The sequence below is a fragment of the Thalassophryne amazonica genome, unplaced genomic scaffold (genome assembly GCF_902500255.1).
Source record: "Thalassophryne amazonica unplaced genomic scaffold, fThaAma1.1, whole genome shotgun sequence".
Taxonomy (NCBI): Eukaryota; Metazoa; Chordata; class Actinopteri; order Batrachoidiformes; family Batrachoididae; genus Thalassophryne; species Thalassophryne amazonica.
Genome location: NW_022986234.1, coordinates 147,014 through 173,415, shown reverse-complemented (window position 1 = coordinate 173,415; position 26,402 = coordinate 147,014). Strand labels below are relative to the sequence as shown.

The following is a 26,402-nucleotide window of genomic DNA, read 5'->3' as shown; positions in this document are numbered from 1 at the left end:
CTGATCCTCTGAACTCTGGCCTTGACTAGAAGGTCATCAGGAGGGTCATAAAAGAAAACAACCACCTGACGCCATTCTGGATCTTCTCAAAATGATCAAAGCCAAGATTTTTAAGAATGGTTCTGTCCTGACACCAGTTCAGACACAGAGAACTTTATACTGTCGCTCCAGCCACAAAGACAGAGACCCTCTAAAACAGGGGTGGGCAATAATGTGCCATAAAGGGCAGAGACACTGCAGGTTTTCCGTGCAACCAGTCACTTCAGCAGGTGATTTCATTAATGATCAGGTGTCTCAGCAGGTGATTTCATTAATGATCAGGTGTCTCAGCAGGTGATTTCATTGACAACCAGGTGTTTATGTTCAGAGGAGAAGCTCATCAGCAACCCACCTGCTGAGGTGAATGGTTGCATGGAAAACCTGCAGTGTCTCGGCCCTCGATGCGTACCCCTGCTCTAAAAGGACAACCAAAAAACAAAAACTGAAGCTGAACTCCAAATTTACTGTTTATTGTTGGTAATAAAATTTCAGACAAGAAACACAAACACAACCAGGAAACAAATCAGAGAGGGGACATGAAATTTAGGCCAGCCGTGTGTGACTCTGTGAAGTGTGTGGACTTGCCGAGCTTCTTATAGTACTGCTCCCAGGCTTTGGAGTAGTCCATCTGCCCCGTTTGGGCCAAACTGTGACCTACACACACACACACAAACATAAACAGAGCCTGATGGACCACAAACACACGTGTGTTTACATCTGTGTGTTCCTGCTCGAGGTACCAATGCCGCCATGACCGCCAAGTACCAATGCCGTCATGAGGTACCAACGCTGCCAATCTGACTACACTGATCCAGGTATCGGTACTGTAACTAAACTAACTGTCAGCTTGTTTTGACTCCTATGAGTCTAAAACCTATGCAGGGCCCATTCGAGGAGTGTGTCCGTGCACACACCTGATAGCGCAAAATCAACTATAACGCACAAAACACACGGAGCCGATCAACCAAGTTCTGTGACCAAACCCGACTTGGTGTGTCACGTACCTTTGGCACGTTGGCTTTTTGCCCATGCAACAAACTGAATCTGTGCTGTTGTGCTGAACTGCTGATTGGCTGTTCAACTTTAGTGAACCAGTACATGCGATGAGAAACGGAAGTTTCAAAACCAAGGTGGGATACGTCACGTACGGCACACACACAGAGTCACACTGACATCTGTCCGTGGTGAGCGGAAGTGAGGTAGAAATAGTGAGCAAACACTGCTTTGGTTACGATTTTCATCTCCACACTGCTTCCCTTTGTAAATGATGTACAAAGACTAGCACCACCTACTGGCATGGAGTGCTTAGGCCTGCGCTAAACATTCATGCCGACCCGCATGTCCTCAGTCTGTTCCATATCCTATGAACACATGTCGGCCGTGTTCTCATCTCACACTAAGTGTCCGTCTGTCTGGGCTGGTGTGCTGCAGGAAGCTCGCCCCGCCTCCGTACGTCTGTCTGTGTGTCTAATGGGATCAATCATCCTTATCCCAAATTATTAATACAATTACTTTACATTATTGTAATATTAAATAATGAACGTCAGAATATTCTGTCCACCAACCACGGACAGTTCTAAACAGGCTGTAGTGTAATGATGACATCATGAGGCCCCACCCCTCAAAACAGACCAATCACAACTTGCAATAATTCCTCCTTTTATCTTGTAAAAATAACCATTAATTATCTGAAATTCTGAGATTTTTTCATTTCAAACCTCCACCGATCTCTGACCCCTGACCCCCTCCATAAGGCAGCCGGCACCAACAGGCCTCAGAAACTCAATGCGACCCGGTTCTACTTGATCGGTGACTAAAACATGTGTTTCGTCGCTGTGACGTACGTGTTCACTGTCAACTGGGTTTGAAACAAAACAAACACCAGCAAAGGATAAAATATGCACAATGAACAGGTGACACTGTGTGTGTGTGTGTGCGCGTTTGTTACCGGGGTCTTGTTGTCCCGGGTTTTGCCAGCTGGTCTGGTAGGCGTTTCCCCAAACTCCTGTCAGGAACGTCTGGCCGCTGCTGCAGCTACACACACAATAAAAGAACACATTTAGACACAACACAGAGTGGTACTCACACACACACACACACACACACACACACACACACACACACACACACACACACACACACACACACACACACACACACACACACACACACACACACACACACACACACAGAGCGGTGTTATCCGTCACACTGGTGAAACTGTTCCGGTCGATCTGAAGATGTGTGTGATCGTTGTCATGCACGTGCACAGTGGCCTCTGAACCGGGCTGATGGTTTTACTGCAACAGCGTGGAGGCGTCAGACAGCTGCAGGAGTGTCCAAAAGACTCCTGCTGTCATCAAAGTGCACAGAGTGAACTTCACGTATGCTTGCTGTCTGGTTAGACCTCAAACAGACTGACCGTTAGTCAGGTGGAGACCGCCAGACCGCCTCAACAAAGTCTGCACCAAATCTGGCAAACGAGGACAGGACAAATGAAAGCTGTCTGGGATTGTACTGGAACATACTGGAAGAGTTTGATCTGTGAAGATCATTAGGAGGAGCCCTGGGGCGGGTCAGTGGGTCCTGTACAGATACCGTGGACAAGAGTGTACAGCTTCCCAGTCCACTGCCTCAGTCAGCCAAGTGGACTGGGTGGACTGGGAGAAGGCAGATGAACCATTACGTCCAATGACAGATGGACAGCTAGAAGCACACACCTGGAACTGGTAGTCCAAATGCTGCAGCAGAGCCACCTGGTCTACGTGTGGGACAGGGCGGGTGAAAACAGGCTGTGACGGCCTCGAGTGGAGACATTTGCTCGAGGAATCTGGGAGAAAGTAAGTCAAAACGAAAACCAAGTTCTGAAATGCCTCCAAACCCACATATTCAGGAGGGTAGAGACACTGTGTCCTGTAGTCTTGAATGAATAAATGTATTCGGCACACAGAGGTCCAGAACAACAAAAAACTTATAAAGAAAGAAAGAAAGAAAGAAAATAATCCAACAACACACCCAAGATTCCAAAAGGGTGTGGGCAGAAGCAAACGCCTACCCCTTTAACCAAAAATAAAAATTATACATGTGTGTGTAAATAATACAAAGTGTATATATTGATCCATGAATTAGAATAAAAAAAAAACAAAACAAAACAAAAAAGACAAACATGCAAGCATCAGTGAACCAAAAAACAAACACACAACACAGAATCAATAAACCAAATTTAACATGTTATAGCAAGTAATCAAATCATTTTTATAGAGCCTTTTAAGACCAGCCAAACTGCAGAGTGATTTTATATTATCTGGGCAATTATTCCAAATATTAACACCTTTAGCAGAAACACAATGACTTTTTACAGTAGTTTGAATCTTTGGTTTCTGAATTAATAATGTTCCTTGTAGATTATAACTGGACTCGCTCATTTTAACCAGGTCCTGGACGTGTTGTGGCAGAAGTCGATTTTTCACTTTGAATATAATTTGTATTATGATGTAATCAATCAAGTCCCAAAATTTCAAATTATGCAAACAGACAAACAAAGGATTAGTTGGCTCATGAAAAGTTTTCTTACTAATAATTGTTATGGCTTTCTTTTGAAGTAAAAATACAGGATTTGTGTTAGTTTTGTAGGTGGTTCCTTCAATATGGTAGGTCATGTATGGAACAAGTAATGAGTGATATGAAGTAACTAATGAGTGTTGGGGGAGGAAGTCTTGTGCTTTATACAAAATAGCAATGATCTTTGACATTTTAGATTTAACATAAGTTATGTGTGTTTTCCAACTTAAATTATTGTCAATAAAGACCCCAAGAAATTTAGTTTCATTGACGAGTTCAATTTCAACATCGTGTGTTCGTAAATTTCTACATGAGCTGAGGAGCACCAAACCTCAGATTATCAAAAGCATTTCAGAAAAACTTACTTCTGGTGTGTAGCTGGGCCCTGGGTAAAGGGACTGAAGCCAAAACCTCCGTTACTCATGATACCTGAACCCTGGAGAAGAAGACGGAGTGCGTTTTAGTGTTACAGGTATCTGGATCAACCTCATCCTCTGAATGTACCAGATTCTAACGTTCTGGATTTAGAATTTTACAGCTTGCTTATACACCTTACAGTAAGTTATATACATGCCAAATTATGTAGAATATTTAATGAAGTTGTCAGCAGACCTGGAAATCACGACTTCAATGCCAAACAAAATGAGACCGTGTCATCTCGCCATCTATTCACTCCACTTTTTTTTTTTTTTTGGCCAGCTTTCATTTTTATTATGAACTCTAATGCTGCATCATGGCTAGCTGTCTCTGACATGCGAGGACCCATCAACGGCGTGCCCCCCCCCCATGCCCTCAGCAGAAACATGCTAACAGGATGGATTTTGAGCAGCTAATGATCTCAAGGTTTAGGTTTCAAGCTTTATTCACACACATCAACCTAAAATACAGTATGTACAGTTGTGTTCAAAATAACAGCAGTATATTTAAAAAAAGAGAGTAAAGTTCAAAATTCTCATAATAGTTTTTATTTCCATACATGCAAATGAATTGTGAAGACTATGTTCTATTCACCCCGTGACCTGAACCTAGAAAAGGGGTTGAAGATGAGATGAGATGATGTTCTATTCAAAATCAAAACAGGAAGAAAAATTGATCAGATTTATTACTTTTACAGAAAGTGAAGAATTAGGCTGTTCATGAAAATATCAGCGTGTCTATATTTTTCTTTCTGTGACTCTTATTCCTCCCTCACAGGTGGAGCTTATTTAAGGACGAAGGCAGTAAATGTTCTTCCTGCTGGTTGTCATGTTTTTCTCACCTTCTGAGACACTTTTCAGAAGAGCAGAGTACTTTGATTAAAAAGTTCACCGGAGAAGAGAAAACAAAGTAGAGCAGAAAATGATCTGAAATGCTTTAAAATGGAAACAACACCAGAAAGAGGTGGACAAAAACAGAAAACCACGATTCAAACAGATCAAAGAACACACTGAATGACAGAGACTCAGACACTGATCAGCTCCAGGAAGATCAAAGACAGTCTGAAGGTACCCATGAGTCCTGGAACAACTAGAAGACGTCGACTCGTGGGGCTTTTAAGCTCTGATCATCATAAGAATTGTGCACAAAATGAAAGAAGCATGAAACTTTCAAGGTTTGCTCTTGATGACCAAAGCTTTGATTTAAGATGTGGAGGTGTTCGCAGTTTGACCCCTGGGGTCAGCCAGAGGTCATTGACATGTAGGATCTGAAATTTCTATGTATTAAATTAGAAAATAATGTCTTAGGATCTAAATGTGATGGAAATGTGAACAAAATGTGTATTTCCATGTTTCTGAGCATGAAAAACTCATTTCTGATATGTCCAATACCCCCAGAGGTCAATAACAGTCACTCTCAGGGGGTCAAAGGTCAAGGTCGCTTGAAAAGATCCCACATTTTGGTCAATCTAAATATAAAATGTACAGCTCCTTTGTGTTTTTCAAACAATTACATGTAAATATGAACCAGGCAAAAGAACAGACCTGGATAGACAGACATGGATACAACAAAAATGTTCAAAAATATAGGCGGAACATCAACACGTCAGAAACAACAGACTTGAACCCATAAGAAGGTTTACAACTTGGTGTGTCCACAACATGTGTCATCATAAATGTTGTTTTCTAAACATAGTTTGGGAGGAGCCCATAGGATGATTGACAACCATCAACTCACCCGTCTCCCATCTCCCAGGAGATATAAACCCGTCAGCTCATCCTCACGTCCTGCGCCCTGGCGCTGCAAATACCCCCCCCCATTTCACTAGTGGCTCTACTCTTATATCCATAGGGGGTGGAAGTGGACACCGTTCTCTGTGATCTCCGCTTCAGTCATTCCAGGACCAAGGCCAGCTACCAAGTCAAATGCACACTTACATCACATCAAACAGTTATCAGGGTGAACTAGTAGAACTAGTGAACAATGTTTTAGTCACTGCAGTCACCAGAACATGTGCAGTGTTGTGCATTTTAATGCTGCCTTTTTACATTTACGGTGCCCAGCACAGCCCTTTTTGCAACCACAGTGCACAAGTTCATAGCAACCTGTGATGCCTCAGGGAGGGTTGTCCAAAGTGGCTGCCAACCAACACCAGTGTCAATCCATCCCCAGTCTGAGGGACTAGGCAAATGTGGTTGAGGAACCAAGGCAAGGTTCCATATGTTAGCTTGGTACATTGCTCTTGTGATGTGTTGTCTTAAAGCATCTTGTGTAGGGGGGGATGTTTTCCAGTGATCGTGACCTCTTTCTTGCCTCATTGACTTCTGAGCGTGCGCTCATTCTGTCATAAATCAGTACAACAAAACTTTCAAGCTGAGAGGAGGAAAGCACTCAACTCTTGAGGCATCTGCAATATTTCATGGAAAGCCTCTGTAACCTCAGGCAGTCTTTTTACCACGGCCACAGAATGAAGACGTTGTATCACAGCCAGTAAAAGAATGAAATGCTGGCAGTGCAGGACTAGTGGAAGGACCCAGTGAAGCAACCACCTTGTGAATGGCTACATAACAGAAACTGCTACCAACTCTAAAGGCAATCCACATGTCCTCCAGACTGACTTTCTTGAAGACATCCACTGCCAAGATGACCACGTCAGAATCAACAGTTCGCACCATCACTTTCTTGGTTCCCTTGTTGAAATTGAAATAGCTCAGCTTTGTTTTCCTCCACAGACAAGAAGTCTTTCCAGTTCTTTGGCATCAGAGTGCCTGGTTCCACTCTTCTCCGACTTCCCTTTCCTCTCCTCTGTCTTGTCCTGGCTTTTAGGCTATTTGTTTGGTACACATCCCTGTCAACTGTGATACTATGTATGGTATAAAAACAGTGTCAGCATAGTCCTGAAAGGTTGGAGCAGTGCCTGGTTGGAGCATATGTGCAGCTGCAGCACCATCAATTAATACAGCTTCAACATAACCAGCAGTGGTTTCTGACAAGCTAATGTGTGTGGGAAAATGTAGAGCATGTTCACCTCTGTTTTCAGCTTGAAACAGGCTGACAATGGCGCCTGAGAGCGCTGCGCGACGTCTCACACCGTGGGAAGTCCTTAAAGCGACAGTATCACCTCAAAATCTGTCATCAGCCGTTAAAATTTTCACTGAAAACCAGCTTAATTTTTTGAACCGTGTCCACTTCGATGTGCCTCACAAGTTTAGAAAAAATTTTGATCAAACAAAGCGCCAGTCTCTCAGCAACTTCTCAGACAAAGGAATTCCGACGAGGGGCTGGACGACTCCTCCCACAAGGAGTGCTCACAGGCGAATGACATCACTGACAGGCGTGGAAAAACTCACGCATGTGCACGAGGGTTCAAGCATGTCTGACGTAAAAACATATGAATGAAATCCATATAGTTTTTGAAAAAAATAAAAAGGACCTATACTTTACTGACAGACCTCGCAGTTTTCTGTCTGCATCATCGGCATAATCTCATTTTCAAGCATTAAAGGACCATGTCAGATCAACCTCAGTTGTTCAAGGGGTGACGATGTCGTATGTGGCTGCTCAGACCCAGAGCAGAATGGAAGAGTCAAGAACACTGTGCAGGGGAGAGTGGGCGGTGAGGGAGGAAGGAGGAGCCGCTCTTTACGTTGCTGTCTCTTGTACTCTACTTCACAGCGTTGTCGTTTCTCCATGTGGGCTTTAGTAGAGAAGCTTGAATCTTCGACTGGACTGGGTTGCTTGACGCGAGGACGTTTCGCTTCAAATCGCAGAACCTTCCTCAGCTAAAATTCTTGCTCTGGTAGTCTGACTTCTGTCTTGACTCTTGTAGAGAGAATAATCAGAAGTCACAAAAGCTGGAGTTTTAAACCTAACCAGACTCCTCCTACCGAGAGGCAGAATGCTATAGGCTAGTGACTAAACAATAGCTCTAATTAGCACCTATTGTGCTCTAGTTAGCACCCTCCTAATGACAGAGCAGCTGTCCCTCCTAATGATGGGACGGACCCTCTCCTGATGGCTCCCTTGACGACTCTGCTGATGACGTGAATGACTCATTACCATGAACAAAAGACTGAAACTGCGTTGACCTGAGTACCACATTGTAAACAGGGGATAAAGCGTGTCTTAGACCCCCTCCCCGGTTAAGGCTGGGTTTCAAACGTTTCACAAAGAATGCCTCCTTGACCCATCTCTCAAACCATTTCTTCTCTCTGGCTAATATTTTAACTTCCTTGTCCTCAAACGTGTGGTTAGTGTCTTTAAGGTGGAGATGAACTGCAGACTGAGGTCCACTGACGCCCTCTCTGCGGTGCTGGTATAGCCTTTTGTGTAAAGGTTGCTTAGTCTCACCTATGTAGTGTTCGTTACAGTTTTCCTGACATCTGATAGAATACACTACATTGCTCTGTTTGTAACTAGGGATCCTGTCCTTAGGGTGAACTAATTTCTGTCTCAAGGTGTAAACCGGTTTAAAGTAAACTGGGATTTTGTGCTGTATGAAGATCCTCTGTAATTTTTCCCCTACTCCTGCTAAATAAGGGAGAGACACACCTCTTCTTCTTGTCTCCATCTCCTGTCTATCTGGTCTCTTTGTTCTCTGGGACTTCTGCACTTTGTCCAGGGACCATCGTGGGTACCCACATACTGTGAGGGCTTTCCGGACAAGTTGTTGTTCTTTAGCCCTTCCCTCTGCAGTTGTGGGCACCTGTAGGGCTCTGTGTTGAAGCGTCCTGATCACCCCGAGCTTGTGTTCAAGGGGGCGGTTTGAGCCAAAGAGCAGATATTGGTCAGTGTAAGTTGGTTTTCTGTAAACCCCTGTCTGGAGCTGCCTGTTCTCTCAAATCGTAACATCACAGTCCAAGAAGGCTAAATGGTTGTTTCTGGCATCCTCACGTGTGAACTTGATATTGGCGTCCACCGAGTTGATGTGTTCTGTAAAGTCCTCAACTTCCTGCTGCTTGATTTTAACCCATGTGTCATCAACATATCTGAACCAGTGACTGGGAGAGATGCCCGTGAAAGACATCAAGGCTGTCTTCTCCACTCGCTCCATGTACAGACTGGCCACAATGGGGGATACCGGAGACCCCATCGCACAACCATGAATCTGCCTGTAGTAATTTCCCCTAAACAGGAAATACGTGGTGTTAAGACAGATCTCCAAGAGCTGGCAGATGTGGTCTGGTGTGAGTTTGGTCCTTTCAAGTAGAGACACATCCTCCAGCAGTCTCTGCCTCACAGCTGAGATGGCCTCAGCGGTGGGGATGCAGGTGAACAATGAAGTCACATCAAATGACATGATTGTTTCATCTGCCTCCAGCTGCAGGTCCTTGATCTTGTTCACAAAATCTTGTGTGTTCTCCACATGGTGTTCTGAGTTAGCCACTAGAGGAGCCAAAATCCACTTGAGGTGCTTGGCCAAATTGTACGTGATGGAATCTGTGCTACATACAATAGGCCTGAGTGGCACATCCTGTTTGTGGATTCTGGGCAGTCCATAGATGCACGGAGTGGCGTCCCCAGGGTACAGTCTGTAGCATGTCTGCCTGTCGATGAGTCCCTCTTTCTCCAGGTTTTGGAGGTAGCTAATGATTTTCTTCTTATAGCCGCATGTGGGGTCTCTCTTCAGATGTTCGTATGTATTGGAGTCACTGAGCAAGTTGTTGATCTTGACTCATAGTCCGATGTGTTCAGGACCATCTGCCTTTATCCACGGCAGGATAAGGATGCTTTGGTCCTTTTGCAGTGCTGACAACGCTTTCCGTTCTTCTCGTGTGATGTTGGACGGAGGAGGCTTATCACTGTTCAGCACTGCTGTGACTCTTAGTCGGAGGTCCCCAGCTTCTGACTCTGACAAACTGTTATGTTTAATGGCTGACTCTACTGCAGTGATGTAATCTACTGTCGGTATATGTTTAGGGGTCACTGAGAAATTAGTCCTTTAGCGAGCACATCCTTTTCTGTCTGTGTAAGAACCCTGTGGGAGAGATTCTTTACCAATCCTGTGTCACTAATTTGTCTGGGTGTATCTTTAAAACTACTCCCACTGAAAGGATGCCTTTTCTGCACTAAAAGGTTGTGAAACTTCCTGATTTTCCGCTCCTTACTTTTTAAATGCTCAGCCATTTGAATTTTAACTATGAACTTTGTGATCTTACTATGGGCCTCTTCCTCCACTAAAGTTTCTAACATTTTGTGCAGACTATCAAGATTATTTTGGAGGTCTAATATTTTAAAGTGAAGCCTTCTAATACTAAGACCCAAAATCCTCCTAAGGTAACTTAGCAACCCAGTCAAGCAACCCAGCAACCCAAGCAGTCAAGCAACCCAGTCCAGTCGAAGATTCAAGCTTCTCTACTATGGAAACCATCTGGACAACTGAGAGCCTACACAGAAACATCCATGTGGGCTGTTCCCTTAATGATGGTGCGCCTCCTCTCAGTGCGGTTTTCGCCAAGGGTCTCCCAGTTGGCATAGTCAATGTTACAGCGATGAAACGTGGCCCTCAGTTGGTCGCAAAATCGACATTTGGGTGCACCTCTGGCTCTTGTGCCTGATTCGAGCTGTGAGAAGAGGATCTGAAGGGGGAGTCGGGTTGCGGGCATTCTTCTGACATGCCCTGCCCAGCGGAGGCGATGTTGGGCCATCGTGGTCTCGATGCTAAGGAGATTGGCTCGGAGAAGCACAGATTCATTGGAGACACAGTCTTGCCATTTGATCTTCAGGACTGCACAAATTTTCTGCTGTTGGAAATGCTCCAGCTTTTTTATATCACTCGTATACAGGACCCAAACAATGGCTCGGAACACCATGATTTTAGTCTGGAGACTGAGATAGTGGTTCTGAAATACCCAAGAGCATCCCAAATGCTGCATGTGCGGCACAAATTCTGTTATCAATGTCTTTGTGCATAGTGTAGTCATTAGAGAGGAAGCTTCCTAGGTAGGGGAAGGCTTCCACGGTCTCAAGGACTTCACCATGGAGTCGTACGTTGCTGGTGTCTGGAGGGGGATGGCCTGGGACTCCCTGCACAAGGATCTTGGTCTTTCCAGTGTTGGAGGTAAGCCCAAAGTGAGAGTAGGCACCATCAAAGAGACCTACAGTGGTCTGGAGCGCGGCGACTGTCCGCAAGGGTCACATAGTCGTCACTGTACTGTAGCTCCTGTACTGTGACCAGGGTGATGAGTTGGCGGGCACAAAAGCGCCCAGTGTTGAAGAGACCTCCATCCATTCAGCAGCAAAGTTGGATGCCAGGAAGTTCGTGGATCATGGCCCTAAGGTAGAGAGAGTAGAGGGTGGGGGCCAGAACGCAGGCTTGCTTCAAACCAGCAGTGATAGGGAAGGAGTCAGAGATGCTGTTCTTGTCCACGACGCGGCCAGTCATCCCATCGTGAAGGGCCTGTACAAGGTCTGTGAAGTGGTCAGAGTAGCCCAAGGTTTCCCACATAACTGGTCTTGGGGCACTATCGAAAACCTTCTCCAAGTCCTCTAAGAAGAAAAGGAGAGGTCTTCATTGTTCACGGGACTTCTCCTGTAGCAGGCGGGTACAGAAGATCATGTCAGTGGTGCCACGAGATGGCCGGAAGCCGCACTGTGACTCTGGAAGGACCTCTTCAGCGATGGTCAGGAGCCTGTCAAGCAGAACCCATGCAAAGATCTTTCCGGCACTACTGAGGAGGGAGATGCCACGATAGTTTCCACAGTTGAAGCGATCCCCCTTCTTGAAGATGGTAATGATGGTGGCGTCCTTCAGGTCTGCAGGTACGGCTTTTGTCTCCCATATGCGCAGGATCAACATGAAAAGCCTGGTCTTCACGGCTATGCCCCATGAGAAATGAGTTCCAAGGGGATGTTGTTGGGCCTGGGGACCTTCCATGCCTTCATGCACTTCAATGCCTTCTGAAACTCAGTGTAGGAGGGAGGGAGTGACATCCAATGCCTGACAGGGTGTTGGGGTACCTTACGGAGCAAGTCATCAGCTGCAGTAGATGGACGATTCAGAAGCATTTGAAAGTGTTCCTTCCACCTTTGAAGGATGGCTTGATCATCTGTAGGGTAGTTCCTCCCCGTCAGCAGACTGGAGAATGTTGGTACCACTGCGACGAGGATCAAAGATTTCCTTTGTTGCAGCGTAGAAGCACCGGAGGTCTCTGCTGTCAGCGTATGACTGGATCTCCTTTGCTTTTTCTTGCCACCAGAGGTTCTGCATTTTTTGCCCCCATCTGCATATATAGTAATGGTAAATGCCACACTGGCAGAACTATTTATGAACATTAATACACATATATGCAATTTATTCTTGCAGGACAGAAGGTACATAGTGCATGAGTGAATGATGTGCGTGTGTGACCCATCCGCCCTTCCCGATCACCCTACAAGATCCTACTCAAAGCCGACTGACAAATTCTATCAGGAGGGACCGACCACCAAAACAACACGAAGACAGACAAAAACGAAAGACAAGTGGGTGAAAGCAATAACTGTGAAGTGAGACTCCGCGGAGACGGTGCCCCAACATAAAACATGCCGGAATAAACCACCACACATGAACAAGCGGTGACAGCGGCAGTCTGTTGTCTAGTTAATGAGCATTCATTCCCTAATCTAGGACACCAGAGTCTTGAACCTCTCGAGAGCACCTAAAACCAAATTGTGGTGTTGGCCATGAACACGTGACCAGCCACACACAGAGACCCAGATCACAGCTATATATCCGATCACTACTGTGGCTGGTGTGTTGGGCCAAGATAAAAGTACAGAACCCTACCATAAGACATGGACCACTCCAGTGCGTCGGAAGCCATACGGCCGACCGCAAGCGACAATGGAAAAGGGCCCAGGACGCAGGGCCCCAGGAGGAACCAGGCGAAAAATGGAAGTGGAGGGGCACAGGGGCCAGGAAGGGCAGCCACCAGAGCCACTGGGGCAGCACGACGGACCAACAAGGGAGCGGCCCGATGGCGCCGGAACGCACCCCCGACACTGAGGTTCTGCATTTCTCTGACCCTTCGCTGGCACTCCTGCTTTGTATTTTGGAATCGTTGCAAGCTGGCATGGGCAGAGCAGTTCTCCCATGCAAGGCAAGCAGATCTCTTCTGGTCAATCAGTTTTCAGATAGCCGCATCATTTTGATCAAACCAGTCTTGATGGAAATGACTGGAGTAGCCGACTGCGTCCTCTGCAGCCTTACCGATGGTGCCACAGAGAATGGACCAGTCTGCTTCTACCAAGTCTTGCTGATGTGCCGATGGTGGAGCCTCACTGAGAAGCTCTGTGAGACGATTGGAGTAGTCTTCCTGAACTGCGGGGATCTTCAGCCTCATGACATTAAAGCGACGTGCCCTCTTCGCCCTGTTGTAGAGGGGGAGGTTTCGCATTCGGAGTCTGAGACGAATTATCAGGAGCCGATGGTCTGTCCAACAATCAACTGCACCTGGCATGCTGCGGGTCACAAGGACATCGCTCCGGTCATGTAATCAAGTAAGGATATAGTCAAGGATGGTCCAGTGCTTTGATTGCGGGTGTTTCCAGGTGGTCTTGTGATAGTTTGGAAGCCGGAAAAGAGTGTTAGTGATAGTCAACTCACTTTCAGCACACATGCCAAGAAGGAGAAGCCTGTTGGAGTTTCAAGATCCAAGCCCCTGTTTGCCCAGAATGCCCTCCCAGAGTCTATGGTCGGGACCGACTCTGGCATTGAAGTCTCCGAGCACGAGGAGCTTGTCTCTGCTGGGGATGGCTTGGAGGGCACTGTTCAGGGCAGCAGAGAATGACCCCATGATGTCATCCTCTGAGTCAAGGGTTAGAGCGTAGACAGAGATCGGAGTCAAGTGCTTGCTGTTGGGGAGCGGCACGCGGAGAGTCATAAGACATTTGTGTATAGCGGTTGGGGCCAGGTTATAGCGATTCACCAATGATGTCTTGATCGCAAAGCCAACGCTGTGGATCTGCTGCTCTTTAAGATCTTTCCCTTTCCAGAAGAAAGTGTAGTTGGCTTCAACTTCAGACAGGCTTCCCTCTTCGGCAAGTCTTGTTTCGGAGAGGACAGTGATATCAATGTTGAAGCAGTCAAGCCACTGAATCAAAAGGGCAGTGCGTCGGTGTGGTCTATCAGTATCATCGTGGTCTATGGGGGTCCTCACATTCCATGCTCCCACCGTAAAAGGGTTCGGTTTCCATTTTCTTCTTGTGTCCCCACTGGCTGTGGCCTGCCAGTCAGGGGGAGTTGTGGTGACTGATGTTTACCCCACCTTTTCTAGGGGCCTCATCAATCGGAGCTGCGGTACTCCTACATAAGCCAGCCCAGTCATGCCTATAGCTGCCACACTATCACATCACCACAACTTTCTAGACAGATCGACCTTCATTGATTCTTGATTACAGTCAAGGTCTGCCTTAGATCGACCTTCATTGATTCTTGATTACAGTCAAGGTCTGCCTTAAAACCACGCCAGCCTGCCTGACGCTGCGCTCATCCGCCAGCTGCGAAACAACTGCCATTGGAGACTTGAAAGTTCCAAACCTGCTCGGTTTTGTGGCGCCTACCGCACTCGCCAGTCACAGAGTAGGTAATAACGGTCACCTGTACGCTTTTTATAGGTTTCAGGTTGGGTTGCACCAATCACATGCATGGCCTCCCCACTCCGCCTGGATACAGTTTAATGTCATACCCAGGACATCAGACACTCAAAGTGCTTTACAACTATGCCTCACATTCACCCAGATATACTCACACACCGATGTCAGGGTGCTGCCACGCAAGGCACTCAGTCAAGGATGGACAACATGGACAATGGACAACAGACAAAAGACAACAGACCCCACAAAGTCCCACTGTGGAAACCCCCACATGTGCTGAAGAGGTTTGACAAAGAACACACTGACTGGACTGAAGAGAAACGGAGCAACATTTTACAGACTGATGGAAGAAAGACTCTTCTTTTTGGGTCTCGGGGCCACAGACAGTTTGACAGTCGACCCCCCAAAAACTGAACTGTAGCCACAGTCAAATGTGAAGACAGTGAAGCCTGGTGGAGCATCAAGATGTGGAGATGTTTCTCCTACTATGGTGTCGGGTCTATTGATCAGGGAACATGGGTCAGTTTGAAGACATCAGAATACTTCAAGAGGTCATGCTGTCTTATGCCCAAGAGGAAATGTCCTTGAAACAAGAGTTTCAACAAGACAATAACCCCAAACACACCACCAAGTCAGCAGCATCTTGGTTCCAAACCAACCAGATTAACGTTGTGCAGAATCCAGTCCAATCCCAGGACCTTAATCTAACAGAAAACCTGTGGGGTGGCGTCAAAAATATTATTTCTGAGGAAAAAAAACAAGAAATGCAGAGGAACTGTGGACTGTAGTCCAAAGTTCCTGGACTGGAAACAGAAGCTGATCGACTCCATGAAACACAGATATGAAGCAGATCTCAAAAACAGTGTTCATACAACTAAATATGAGTTCAGTCACTCACAGTAAAAAGAAATCTTCAAGCATTTTTCACTTTATACAGTAAATGTTCAAGTTTGCAGAGAAAAATACACACACACTGATATTTTTATGTCATATTCCTTTTTCTTCACTTTCTGTAACGTAATAAATCTGATAAATTTTTCTTCCTGTTTTGATGTGTAACTGAATGTACAGCCTTCACAGTGCATTTGTGTGGATGTAAATAAAAGCTATTATAAGGATTTTGAGCTCACTATTTAAACACACTGCTATTATTTTGAACACAGCTGTATACAGTGCACATGTTGTTCACAACGACTGGGTATGTGAAAGGGTCGACCCCAAGGAAACTATTTAAAGCTTTTTATGGGGGTCCAGACGCATTCACGGTAAAGAAAGTTGTTGGTCTAAGTGATACACTGAGCAGGTAAAAGGACCACAGACGGGCTCGCAAATACATCTGTGTTACTGATGTGTACTACAATAAATATAAATACAGTAAAATTTGCATATAACGGATTCAGGTGGACCAGTGAATTTTGCCCGTTATAATCAAAATCTGTGATATGACTAAAATGTACAAAATCCATTACACGTATAAAAATGATTAAATTTCGTATATGTATGCAACGGATGAGTTACAATCAGGAGATGCCGAATGAGCTACCGGGAATCCCCAGCACCAATTAGACTTACGTATTTCCTTGATTAAACGCCTGACCTTGAATCGAGACCTGCCTCCTTTAATGTCTGGGTCAAAACTTTGTCTGAAAAAAATAAAGGCCTGCCTTAAATAAGCGGCGAACATTATGTGCATTAAAAGATTACATCTGGTCGAGTCACTATTTTCTAAGTCCACTGCAGAGTGGCACCTTAAAATAAAAAAAAGCCTGATTTATGCCTCAACAACTCTGTAATTCCATGGCCATGCAATGATGACATGCGCGTGACCCGTTTAAAAAGTTTTCAATCACGTCTTTATGCAATTTAAAACAGGAACAGCTGTCTTTTCTGGATTAATTTGTCCGTCAGAGAGCACCACTTCTTTATGCAATCATCAACCTCCAATCCAAAGGATCAGGTTCCTTCATGAATTGTGGGTCATTTGAGTGTCTTTTTCCAACTCCATGTTGTGAAGTTGGTCATATTTGTGGACTTTTTTGCCAAAAGAATTTGATTTGATTAAAATATGATGGGAGAGGAAGGAGTGAAAACATAAAAGTGACAAACCACAGCCTTTTTCAGCCTCCAATTTAGCAGGTGTATGGGTTCACAGCCCCACAGAGGGCTGTGATCGAAAGCGGTTTGGTTCGTCACACCGAGGGATGTGTGTGAAACTTAACACAATATTACAGCGCAGGCAGCAAGCATCATTTTGTTAATAATCACCAGCCTCGAATTTCGTCCTGCCACATTGAGGTCCCATGTCTGAGTACAGTTGGAAAAAAAATAAACGGTCTTTTAACCAAGGAAATAAAGTATCCACTTTGTTTGATTCGGCGAGTGTCAGTGCTGAACTTCATTTTGTTCCTCTGTTACTGGGCACATCCAGACTGCTCTGTCCGGTACATGTGAGGGGTCATTAATAGAAATGCATTGCGGTCGGACGGGACATTTTGTCCAATGTGAGCGAAAATCCGTTCTACAAAATCAGTAATATACGGTGTTTATTACATGGAAAACCATTCAAAAGCATTGGGTCATTTGCTTTTATCGAGCGAGTGCAAATATCCAGTTTATACAATGACTGTTTAAGTGAGTTTCACTGTATTGCTATATATCCCCAGGACTTTTATTTGTGGGCTACACCTAAAGTCCAAGTGCAGGGCATGAGCTCAGCTGAGGTGCTCTTGCTTTGCGTACCCCAATCTTGTCATCTATAAGCTGGCGGGCCACTTCCATCTGCTGGGCGGTGCCCCGAATGGTGAAGACCCGGGTGGTAGGGTCTGTAGAAGGGGGAGGGTTCCTCTGTAGCTCCACATGAGCTCCAGACTGTTGGTTAATACTCTTAATCGTTTCTCCACCTGTACACACACAAACAACAACACTTATGGACATCTGTCAACCTTCTGACATTAAATGTGGTTCATGAAGTCCAATCAAAAGCTGATCAGTTAAAATGTCTGTCAACAACACATAAATGACCCAGGTGACAAACTGCCACCAGGACCAGGAAGTCCTTGTACACACAGGCAGGACCAGAGGAGTAGTGGGGAGCACATCTGAGAGTTAATTCCATTGAAGATCCATCCAGGACAGCAAAGTGTGGGTCTGTTTGAGATTTGTGCCCACCCGAAAACGTTCGACCACAATCCAACAGATTCCAACAACTTCAGTGGATTGAAGCTTCAATTACAATTTCAATTTATTTTCATTTATATAGCGCCAAATCACAATAAAGTTCCCAACCACCAGAGTAAGCACACAGGCGACAGTGGTAAGGAAAAACTCCCTCTGATGATGTGAGGAAGAAACCTCAAGCAGACCAGACTCAAAGGGGTGACCCTCTGCTTGGGCCATGATACAGACACAAATTACAAAACAATTCACAAAATTAATATACAGGAAATGTTGCCGGTGCACAGGACAGGAGGGTCTCCAGCACAAATACCACACCCATCTCTGGATGGAGCTGCACCTCAAACAGAGAAAAAAAAAACAGAATCAAGCATCAGAAAGACAAGAAATATAGTATAATTTGTCAGCATTAAACAACAACAAAAAAAACAGGAAATACTAAGGTGATCACCAATCACTAGCCCTAAAGCTTCACTAAAAGACCCAAAATTTAGATAAAATTGAAGCCGCGGCACGCTCCATTTACTAATAAAAATTAATTAAAAGAGTAAAAAGCATAGTAACATACTATGCCAGTATGCTAGCCATATAAAAGGGAAAATAAGTGCGTCTTAAGTCTGGACTTGAAAGTCTCTACAGAATCTGTTTTATTGATACATGGAGATCATTCAAAAGAACAGGGACACAATAAGAGAAAGCTCTGTGACTCGCAGACTTCTTATTCACCCTAGGGACACAAAGTAGTCCTGCACCCCGAGAACGCAAAGCCTGGGCCGGTACGTAGGGTTTAATTAGGTCAGCTAGGTAGGGAGGTGCCAGTCTGTGAACAAATTTAGAGACTAGTAGCAGGACCTTAAAATCTGATCTCACTGGGACAGGAAGCCAGTGCAGAGAGGCCAAAATGGGTGTCATGTGGTCAAACTTTCTGCTTCATGTCAAAAGTCTGGCTGCAGCATTTTGAACCAATTGGAGACCCCTAATGCTGGACTGCAGTAAACCAGAAAATAGAACATTGCAGTAGTCCAATCTAGAAGAGACAAATGCATGAATCAGGGTCTCAGCATCAGCCATAGACAGGATGGGACGAATCTTCACTATATTTTGCAGGTGGAAGAAAGCAGTCCTAGTAATATTTCTAATGTGGAGGTCAAAGGACAACGTAGATTCATCACTTTGTCAGTGTGATGTATGACACACGAATCTGGGATAAGCGTTAACTGGTCAAATTGATGCCGATGTCTCACTGGACCAAGAACCACCATTTCAGTCTTATCAGAGTTTAAAAGTAGGAACTTCCTAGACATCCAGCTTCTCACTGATGCAAGGCAATCTTCTAAGGATTTCATGTGGATGAGATTACCAGCAGTTATCGGCATGTACAACTAAGTATCATCAGCGGAGCAGTGAAAGGTAATCCCAAAACGCCGCAATATGTGCCCAAGGGCTGCTATACGAGGTCTGTTAGAAAAGTATCCGACATTTTTATTTTTTTGCAAAAACCTGATGGATTTGAATCACGTGTGCTTGCATGAGCCAACCTTGAACCTTCGTGCGCATGCGTGATTTTTTTCACGCCTGTCGGTTGCGTCATTTGCTTGTAAGCAGCCTTTGTGTGAGGATGGGTGTAGTCTCTTGTCATTTTTTCTTTGCAAGGAAATGGCGGAACGACTGGAGCAGCGCGACTGCATCAAATTTTGCCAGAAACTGGGCGACAGCCAGGTGGAAACCATTAGGATTATTCAGACAGCTTTCGGTGACGATGCTATGGGCATCACACAGATTAAGGAGCGGTACAACCGGTTTAAAGACGGCCGCACAACGGTGGAGGGCGCACCGCGCTCCGGGCGGCCATCATCATGCTGAAATGACTGGATCATTCCAAAGTGAACGCTGTGACGATGTGGGACCGTCGTGTGACTATCCGAGAAATTGTGGAAGAGGTGGACACCAGCACTTTTTCGGCACATTCCACTGTGACAGAAGATTTGGCCATGAAAAGAGTTGCAGCAAAATTCAGCGTTCACCGGTTTAAAGCAGTTGTACCACTCCTTAATCTGTGTGATGCCCATAGCATCGTCACCGAAAGCCGTCTGAATAATCCTAATGGTTTCCACCTGGCTGTCGCCCAGTTTCTGGCAAAATTTGATGTAGTCGCGCTGCTCCAGTCGTTCCGCCATTTCCTTGCAAAGAAAAAACGCTGAGAGACTACACCCATCCTCACACAAAGGCTGCTTACAAGCAAATGACGCAACCGACAGGCGTGAAAAAAATCTCGCATGCGCACGAAGGTTCAAGGTTGGCTCATGCAAGCACATGTGATTCAAATCCGTCAGGTTTTTGAAAAAAATAAAAAGGTTGGATACTTTTCTAACAGACCTCATATAAAGGGAGAACAGCACGGGGCCTAAGACGGACCCTTGTGAAACCCCAAATTTCATGTCACTAAGGTAAGAGGTAGTGTTACTGTACAAAACAGTGAGAACAACTGGTCAAATATGACGTCAGCCATGCCACTTCCAGTAATGCCAAAATGATTCTCCAGCCTATTGAGTACATTTTGATGATCCACAGTATCAAACGCAGCACTGAGATCTAACAGCACCAGAACCGTAGTGGTGTCCAAATCCATTGCAAGCAGAAGATCAGCAAAATGACAGATTTGATATTGGCCGATAGTTTTTCAATACACTAGGGTCAAGATTAGGTTTCTTAAGTAATGGCTTAATCACTGCAGATTTGAAACATTTAGGAACAGATCTCTCGTTAACAGAAGTTAACGAGAGATTAATCATTTCCAGCACAGTCAGCCCAGGAGTGGGCCACAGGTCCTTAAACAGTTTGTTGTTGGTATAGGATCAAATAAGCAGGTTGTACTTTTTGTAGATGTTACGACTTTCGTCAGCATGCCTAGTGACATACTATCAAAATCTATAAATCTAGGTAATGCCTCAGTAATGGCTCCCACCTCAATAGCGGGGTGTAGTGGCGGGTTAAGGCATGCTGGGATATGTTTAACCTAATGTCTTCCATTTTCTTCTCGAAGTAATCCAGGAAATCTTGTGCTGGAAAAGGAGCGGGTGACTGTCCGTGTATAAGTGTGTCAAGAACTTTGAGTTATCCACAAGACTGTCTATTGATGCGAGAGGCATGATGTCAATATTTGTGACAGCAACACCACATGGCAGAACCAAATCCAGGGTATTTCCACTAATGTGTGTCGAGTCCTGAATGCATTGCTGACACCCTAATGCATCCCTAATTTCTATAAATGATTTGCAGAGGGGATCAGAAGGCTTATTTATATGAACATTAAAGTCACCAATAACCAGAATGTTATCCGCACTAGTCGACAAGTTAGAGATGAACCTACCAAATTCAGAGTATGGGCCAGGGGGCCCATATACAGTGACAAAATAATACAGCTGATTTTTATTCTTCTGACCTTGGCAATGCGTAACATCGTGGGCAGAGCAGAGAATCAGATGCTCAAATGAGTTATATTTGTGACCCCCAACAGCTAACAAGCTAAACCTAGATTTATAAATAAGAGCAACACCCCCGCCTTGCTTCGCATCACGAGGGATGTGACAAAATGTGTATGCTGATGGGCAGGCCTCATTTAAGGGAAGGACAGCTGTAGGTGTCATGATCCTGCCCTTGATGGGCTTCCTGTCATGAGTTTTTCATTGATCTCTGCTTTCTTGTTCTGTACACCTGTATTTGTATTCTTGCCATGTTCATGTTTTCATTGGTTTTGTTTTTTGTTCATCACTCATTTATTGTGTAGTTTTGTCTTAGTAGCTGTTTTGCCATATTGTTTTCATTTACTGTTACCTTAGTCACTTCACTCTTAGTTTGGTTCCGTTTATCTCATTTCTTGTGTTATGCTTTAGTTAGGCTTTTTCTGTGAAGTTTACTTTTGTCTCTGGTTTTGTTTTCAGTTTATCACTTCTTTTTCGGTTCAGTCATTTTTGGCATTATTCTGTAGTCTGGGTTTGCTATTTAGTCTATAGGTTGTTTTGACATTTTGTTCTTGTTAGATTTTATCCTTTAGCCATGGTCAGTTCCATTCTAGTTTTTGTCTTAGTCTTAACATGCTATGATGTTCAGTTCTTTTTTTTTCTGTTTTCTTTCGTCTCTGTCTCACTGCACTTGTCTCTGTATGTTGTCTTTTCCGTTTTGTCTTCATCAGTATTATCTTTTGGTATTTGCTATTCAGTATTTTTGCACTTAGTCACGCCCACCGGAACTTTCTTGTTTCTTCTGTTGGCCACACCCCTTCCTGATTCTTCCAACACACCTGTTCTCACTTTCCTCATTTCCACCCTGGTTATTTAAGCCTACTGTTTTCACTCAAACCTCACCAGTTTGTTGATTTTCACAGTCCTCGTACCAGCCTTTTTCATAGCTCTGCCTTGTCGTTTTGCTACTGCCCATGCACTTTAAGCTAATGGATTCTACATCCACATTTGTCATAAGCCTTGCAGGGTCTCTAATCACCTGCTCCATGGCCTGCTGTAAAATCCTAATGCTACCCTCCCTGTAGAGCTCTACCTATGTTCGCAAACAAGATAGCGGTGCCTTCCCAATAGGGTGAAGGCCGTCCGGCATCAGCAAGCCATGGCGGCCCCAGAACGAAAGCCAGTTATCAATAAAACTTAAAGCCTTGCTGTCTACAAAACTGCGCCAGCCATCTATTTAACGATGTCAGCCTGCTGATTGCCTCATCATTACCCCTGGAGGGGAGGGGACCAGAGACTATTTATCAATGGTGACGCATCTTTCTGGCAAGGTCACAAGTCCTCTCTATAACCATTTTTGTGACCTCCGAGTGTTTCACCCTGACATCACTGGTGCCAACATGAATAACTATGTGAATGCATCTCGTGTCATGTTTGCCTGTCTACCCTTGTGCAGCGTCAGCACCCTAAAATGGGAGACAATGTTGGGTGGGTGATGGAATCCCATTACTAAATCCTGGCTTTTCGTTTTGGCCTGGAGATAGGAGTGGAAGTTACCCGTGGGCTCAAAGAACTCACAACAGGCATATCCAAGGGAAAAAAAACAGTTCACAGTTCGCAGTGGCGAGTGTGATCAGGGTACCACAACCGGGCACCAAACCCTATGTGACTTCCTCCGCCTAACCACAATCCAAAAGCCGTCCTCCAGAGCCAGGGTTTCTAGGCTGATGATAATGGACACATTAGCCGGCCCAACACTAACCTCATCTGGAGTGCCCGTAACATCTATCTCCACTGAGCTAAGAAGCTGTTCTCGTTTACAGACACGGTTCTCTAAAAGAGCCATGCTATCTTCCAGCATCACGCATGATTTACGCAAAGTGTAAAGTCATGTACTTTGTGCACCAGAAAATTTAAGAGTCTAGTCAAGCAAGCGCGAGATAACCACTAATGAACATGCTAACCACTCCTAAGGTTCACACAGGAGTAAAATAAGCTGAGCTAAAATTCACAGCAGCTACACTTAAAAAACTAATAGAAGTATTAGACTGGTAGCAACAGTAATAAAAGAAACGGGGTGGGGGGGGACTCCTAAGAGTAAACCACTCCTAATATTTAACACGAGAATAAAGTAATGAGCTAAAATTCACAGCAGTTACACTGAAAAACTAACAAGTATTAGACTGGTAAATACAGTAATAACAGAAACGGTGTGGGTGTGTGTGTGGGGTCAACCTAGCTAACGGAAGCTAGCCGCTAGCAAAAGCTAGCCACTAGTGAAAGCTAACCGCTAGCAATTCACAACAGGACTGCAGTGAGATAAGATTCAGAGTAGATACACTTAAAAACCAAAAGAAGTGTTAAACAGAAATAAAAGAAATGTATACAACCGTGTAAAGATCGAAAGAGCGTCACAACAGCAAACAATCCGTCGGAAGCAAGTTGCCAGATCTCTGAGACAGTGTCAGCTTCACAGCTGACTGGAGGATCAGCAACAAGACCATCATGAAGATGTATAAATGCTGATCCAACACACAAGTTGCAATTTCTCCAAACACACCCACAAGAGCTGCATAGGAGGTCATCTGTCTGGGTGGTTGCCATCCAGGACCTGCAGCGGCTCTGTGGTGTAGTGTATGTAGTATGGATCTAGTACATGCTCCCAGATGTGACGTGATGCACAGAAGCTGGAAACTCCTTCAGAGTTGTCTGGGTGTCTTCCCTCGCTGCCTCATATTGTTTGTACTTCTGAATGACTGACAGTCATGTGTCCATCTCCTGACTGGTTCAGAAAAACTGGCTGGAAAAGAGACTATAAATTCATCAAAGCGTAACAAGAACTGTCACACATACAGTAGGTGTCTTTTATAATTTAATTTTCCAGTTCAATAACTTTGCACGTTTACAAACCATGTAACGTCTGAACATGTTTGTGTGTTGTGTCGTTACAATAATCCTGAGCTGTGTGTAAGAAGCCGGTGTGAAGAGAAGCGCTCAATCCCACGTTCACGATAAACTGACACAGAAAGAGGACAGGTGAGGAAAACCTGGAGAAATGACTGCCCCCCCCCCAAGGTTAACAGACCATCAGAAGGCCAGTGACTCAACGTGAACCAAATGAAGAGGCCATTAGCGGAACGAGAGAAGAAAGGTCAGAACAAACAGAAAAACAACTCAGCACTTAGACTCAGAGAGACATGGTTTAAAAAAAGAAAAGTAACAATAACAACAACAATAAGAATGTATTTGTAGAGGATTTAAACATCACTGGAGTTTCAAATCTCAACCTGCTGGATTTTGAGGAGGAGATTTTAATGGCACTGCTACTCTTAGAGCTCCAGAACCTCAGCGGTAATTGAATGATTGAATGAATGACTGAATTTAATCAGCACACACAGTCCAAAACAACAACAAAAAAACTTACAATGAAGAAAGAAAATGAATTACAGTGCATCAGTGTGCATGAAAGGGTACAGGCAGAAGCAAAGCTTATTAACGCGACCCCTTTAACCAAAAATAAAATTATCTAGTCCGAAAAGAGTGAGGGGAAGGAAAAACCATTTATTCCCATTTTCAACCACTTCAAACTCTTCAGCTTAAAAGGACACAATCCCAATGATTCCGAAAAAATTTACATTTACAAAGTTACATTCACTAATTAAAAACAGAATTAATGTACAGACAGACAGACCAACAGATCAACAGACTGACAGACCAACAAACCAACACAGAGGCACACAGACCAACCAACATACATACAGACAGACAGACAAACCAATACACAGGCAGACAGACCAACCAACACACATACAGACAGACAAACCAACCAAACAACAGACAGACAAACAAGCCAACACACAGGCAGACAGACCAACCAAACAACAGACAGACAGACAGACTAACAAACCAACACACAGGCAGACAGACCAACCAAACAACAGACAGACAGACTAACAAACCAACACACAGGCAGACAGACCAACCAAACAACAGACAGACAGACAAACAAACCAACAACAGACAGACAGACAAACCAACACAGGCAGACAGACCAACCAAACAACAGACAGACAGACAAACAAACAAACCAACACACAGGCAGACAGACCAACCAAACAACAGACAGATAGACAGACAAACAAACCAACACACAGGCAGACAGACCAACCAAACAACAGACAGACAGACAGACAAACAAACCAACACACAGGCAGACAGACCAACTAAACAACACACAGGCAGACAGACCAACTAAACAACAGACAGACAGACTAACAAACCAACACACAGGCAGACAGACCAACCAAACAACAGACAGACAGACAAACCAAACAACAGACAGACAGACAAACCAACACACAGGAAGACAGACCAACTAAACAACAGAAAGACAGACAGACAAACAAACCAACACACAGGCAGACAGACCAACCAAACAACAGACAGACAAACAAACCAACACACAGGGCAAACAGACCAACCAAACAACAGACAGACAAACAAACCAACACACAGGGCAAACAGACCAACCAAACAACAGACAGACAAACAAACCAACACACAGGCAGACAGACCAACCAACATACATACATACAGACAGACCAACACACAGGCAGACAGACCAACCAACATACATACATACAGACAGACCAACAAACCAATACACAGGCAGACAGACCAACCAAACAACAGACAGACTAACAAACCAACACACAGGCAGACAGACCAACCAACATACATACAGACAGACAGACTAACAAACCAACACACAGGCAGACAGTCCAACCAACATACATACAGACAGACTAACAAACCAACACACAGGCAGACAGACCAACCAACATACAGACAGACAGACAGACCAATAAACCAACACACAGGCAGACAGACCAACCAAATGACAGACAGACAGACAGCAGTGTGAAGATTCCAGTGAGAAAGTTCTAACTTTATTTCCTTGATTTCTCCAGAACCAAAAACAATACTGTTAAGGGGCGGAGCTTTTCGATACTCCAGTCTTTAATACTTAACCCTCTGGAGTCTTGGCTATTTTTGGGTATTTTTGACTACTTTTGGTTTTGCCTTCATAACGTAACTTAGAAAACTGTTTACTTTGCCGCCTCACCTGTGTGACTTTACAATTTTTCTTTCATTCTGACATACTGCATTAAAACT

At 44.6% G+C, this 26,402-nt stretch overlaps 1 protein-coding gene across 2 annotated transcripts in view; it reads right to left on the bottom strand.

Moving 5' to 3' along the window:
* LOC117505643 (far upstream element-binding protein 3-like) overlaps positions 1-26,402 on the bottom strand; it is a 92,751-nt gene that overhangs the window by 7,284 nt on the left and 59,065 nt on the right. Inside the window, exons 13-16 of one of the 2 annotated variants that reach the window (XM_034165215.1) lie at positions 17,332-17,492; positions 3,966-4,036; positions 1,988-2,073; positions 625-693 (exon numbers count right to left, since the gene is read on the bottom strand). In XM_034165215.1, the coding sequence (XP_034021106.1) occupies positions 625-693; positions 1,988-2,073; positions 3,966-4,036; positions 17,332-17,492 (387 nt within the window). The remainder of the gene's footprint in view (positions 1-624; positions 694-1,987; positions 2,074-3,965; positions 4,037-17,331; positions 17,493-26,402) is intronic. The other variant, XM_034165216.1, reaches the window with a different exon arrangement.